General features: G+C 55.3%; 1 protein-coding gene across 1 annotated transcript; it reads right to left on the bottom strand.

The window, feature by feature from the left end:
* Positions 1 to 809: 809 nt before the first annotated feature.
* On the bottom strand, positions 810 to 2,380 carry NGA_2109200 (ubiquitin-conjugating enzyme e2 8; the record flags this gene model as incomplete). The annotated part of the gene is made up of 1 exon (XM_005854005.1): positions 810 to 2,380. A coding segment is annotated over one exon (1,361 nt), but the record flags the coding sequence as incomplete, so codon positions are not given.
* Between the last annotated feature and the right edge of the window lie 1,175 nt (positions 2,381 to 3,555).

The raw sequence follows: 3,555 nt of genomic DNA, 5'->3' as shown, positions 1-3,555 counted from the left end.
GAAGGAAGGTGGAATCAACAACAAGGTCTTGGAGTTCTTGAGGAATGGGGATGAGGCCACGCTTGCTCTGGCCGAGAAGGTGAAAGCGGGAGATAGCTCAGCGATCTGGGACCTTCAACAAAAATTCATGTCGGCGGAATTCCCGGGCTTGAATTTAAAGGAACTGCCGGACGACGACTTCATCAAAGCCGCCCGCACCCTCTTTACCAAGGACGAGGGTCTGAGCGGGCTGATCGGCGAGGAGAACACCCTGGAGGTGCTCATGGACGAAGACCTTCTCTTCGGAAACAACCCCACGCTGCAAGGACTCATCTAAAAGATGGGCGAGTGGACGAAAACTTGACGAGAGGAGCGGTGGGGGCGGGAGAAAGTTGTAGGGAGGCCAGAGGGGCGGGACAGGTGGCTCGGAAGCAGGGTGGGTAGCGCCCCGAATCAGCAATATGGTTTTCCGTTGGGCTGAGAATGAATAGGATGGGGCACTGACACCCCTGTGCAGGAGGGACGGGTATGAGTGTTTGTGTGATGAATACAGCGCAGGAGCGAGTGCTGCAAGAGGGATAATCAGGAGAGAAGTGGGCTGCTCCATAGAAGATTCATCGATGGGGGGGCTGGCAACTCCTGTGAAGGAGGCTCAGAGCCAATGACTGGGCAGTCGAGCCGGAGAGAAATGAAATACCTCGCGGCGACGATATCATGACAAAAGAATCAAACCCAAACGTTAGCCGGCAACGGTCACTTAGCATAGCAATCACAAACTTTAGCTAGCATTATGAAAAAAAAAAGATTGACCTGCATGATTTAAAGAAAGCTTAGGCTAGCCTAAGATTTTATTCTGTTACTCTGTGGGACGCATGCCCCACATACCCCCAGGGTGTCCCTGTGCTGCCGCATGTGACTGCGCGTGCTCGGGAAATTGTCACCTCTATGTACACGACAGCTTTTCACAACCTTAGATAGACTGTTCTGCCTTTTTTACCTCCGAGTTTGCCTTCTGCGCTCTCTCTTCCTCCCTTCGGAGTCTAGCTTGCCGGGGGGGGTGCCTTCATCCCATCAGTCATAACAATCGAAAACGGGAGGCTTTGATTAAAGGCTACCAGATCCCCAACGCGGCTTCGCTGCTGTCCACCTATCCCTGCAGCTTGTGCCATCGCCGCAAATCCAGCATGCGATTCCCCAGCCCCTCCTAGTCCCCCCCCTTGGCCCCCAAAACTCCGAGCTCTCTTGCTATGCTGCGTATGTCTCGAGCGGGAGGCAAATTTCTCCTCCATTTCCATAGATGGAGGCTCCTGCTGTATAAAGGATGCAACCGACAAAGCTCGAGACCCTCCTGAGCCTGGGTCGGGGCGGACGCTATCATGGGTGTGGAAGTCTTCGAACTTTTCATCGATGCACATGGCCTCCAAGCCCCGCTCAGGCGGTTCGGTCTCGTTTAAAGCTTTGCGTTTTCGCGCAGAGCAGTCAAGCTCACATGTGCTGACAAGCGTGTCCATACTCGTGCTTGCGCTTGACCCGGACGGCACAGATATGGCCTCAGCGGCGGGGTGAGACGCGAACGACGGAAGCTCCGGAAGCGTGCTCGTAGTCCGGCCTCTTTTGTCGCCAGCGCTGGTCCTCCGCACAGCTTGCCCTTTCAGCATTTCTCTGGCTTGTGCGTGGTAAAGATCCGTGTGGTGCACGTAGGCTTCTGCTGCAGCCGAATTGACTGCCACGTCAACATTAGCTTCCAAGAGCGCGAGATGGATGCCGAAGATGAGGGTGCTGAGCGACAGTGTAGGCCGCCAGTCTTCCCCGATGATAGGCAGGATGACTTGCCCTGTCGAGGCGCACACGTTGGGATGCCAACAGCAGGAGTGGCAGGTGACACGGGGCGGCTTGAAGGGGTAGGAAGGGGGCACTTCCAGCTCGAAGAGAAGGGGTACGCCTTCGAAAGGGCTTTCCCGCGGCCCTAGCATGGTCACCTGCCAATGAAGCAGCTTTTGAAAGTCTACGGGTGCATTGCTACATTTAGGATCGGCGTTGCATTGTTTTGTACCAAATTTTCTGCTCGCCCAGGGCTGGACAGAGCAGTTGGGGGGCAACTCGCTCTGCTGAAGCTCCTTCTTCACACGGATTACTGCTCTCCCGTAGTTGTCCTGACTATTTTGTGGCCGTTGAATGCGATAATGATCGGAGGTATAACCATAGCCCTCGTGCATACTGTCTCCGCCGTCTGGCCACGTGCTAGAGAAGGGGCCAGCTACTGACTGCCGGTCGTGAGCTTTTTGTCCTTCCTCCAGCAGCCGTCTTTCAATCCACAACAAAAATTGGCTTGTACCACACGCTTTCTTCCAAGCACGACTGGAACAGGGGAAAGTTTCAACTGCGATCGCGTGCTTCCTGTAAGGATGTGAAATTTGAGTACTTGAAGATGTTTATGGGCACGGAAATTTGTACAGGGGCCGCTTGAAGCCATGTCGCCCATCCAAGTGGGTCCGGGTAGCTTTTCTCAGGCCCCTGCCACCTGGCCTGTATATCGCACATGTGCACGTCGGTGTTCAAGGTGAAAATGACATTTACCAGCGAGCGGACTTTGAACCATGGAAGTTTCTGTGTTATTGGTGCTTTCTTCTACAACGGTCCATTTCATCTTTTTGAGAGTCCGATGACTTCTTAACTGCTTCCTCTCCCAGAGGTTTATTTTCAACCCTTCACAACAGCGATCGGGCGAAGTTTAATTGCTTTTCGGCTTATACCAGCCTCATGACACGTATCTACTACCTGTGTCACATCCTTGTACGACTCTGGTGCCTCCTCCATGACCAGTTTCGGACTAGCGACGCGAATAGATATCCCTTTCTCCTCCAAGGCCGCCAACACCTCCGTGTATTCCAGGGTTTTCCGACTCTTGTTTCGACTCTGCGCCCGCCCAGCCCCGTGACACGTGCTACCGAAAGTCTCCTCCAAGCCTTTGTCCGTGCCTGTGAGTACATAGCTGCATGTGCCCATGGTCCCCCCTATCAAGACAGGCTGACCAGTGAACTGGTAGTCCACCGGAATGAGGGGATGATTTGGGGGGAAAGCGCGCGTGGAGCCTTTCCGGTGGACCAACAAGGTCTTGGGCCTCCCTTGGTACATGTGCTCTTCCACCTTGGCGATGTTATGGGAGACGTCGTAGATCACGTGCATGTCCAGGTCGTCGGGCGTCGCCTCGAACATCTTCGCGAAGGCCTGCCGCGTCAAAAAGGTCATGCTCGACCGGTTTACCCAGGCGAAATTGGCGGCAGCCGCCATGGCCGCCAGGTAGTTCTGTCCCTCCGGACTCTGGATCCGGGCGCAGGCCAGTTGCCTGTCGTTCGTGAGGATGCCGTCCCTGGCCATGGCCCTCTCCATCTCCACCAAGGCGTCAGTGGCCACCTGGTGCCCCAAGCCCCGGCTTCCCGAGTGAATCATCACACATACCTGTCCAATCTGATCGATCCCCATCCTCGCTGCCGCCCGCGGGTCGTGGATCTCCTCCACCACCTGGATCTCTGCATAGTGGTTCCCAGCGCCCAGAGTACCCAGCTGCGGCAGGCC

This window comes from Nannochloropsis gaditana, assembly GCF_000240725.1.
Source record: "Nannochloropsis gaditana CCMP526 unplaced genomic scaffold scaffold654, whole genome shotgun sequence".
Taxonomy (NCBI): domain Eukaryota; class Eustigmatophyceae; order Eustigmatales; family Monodopsidaceae; genus Microchloropsis; species Microchloropsis gaditana.
The sequence above is the reverse complement of the archived record's forward strand: the minus strand, read 5'-3'. Positions and strand labels throughout refer to the sequence as shown.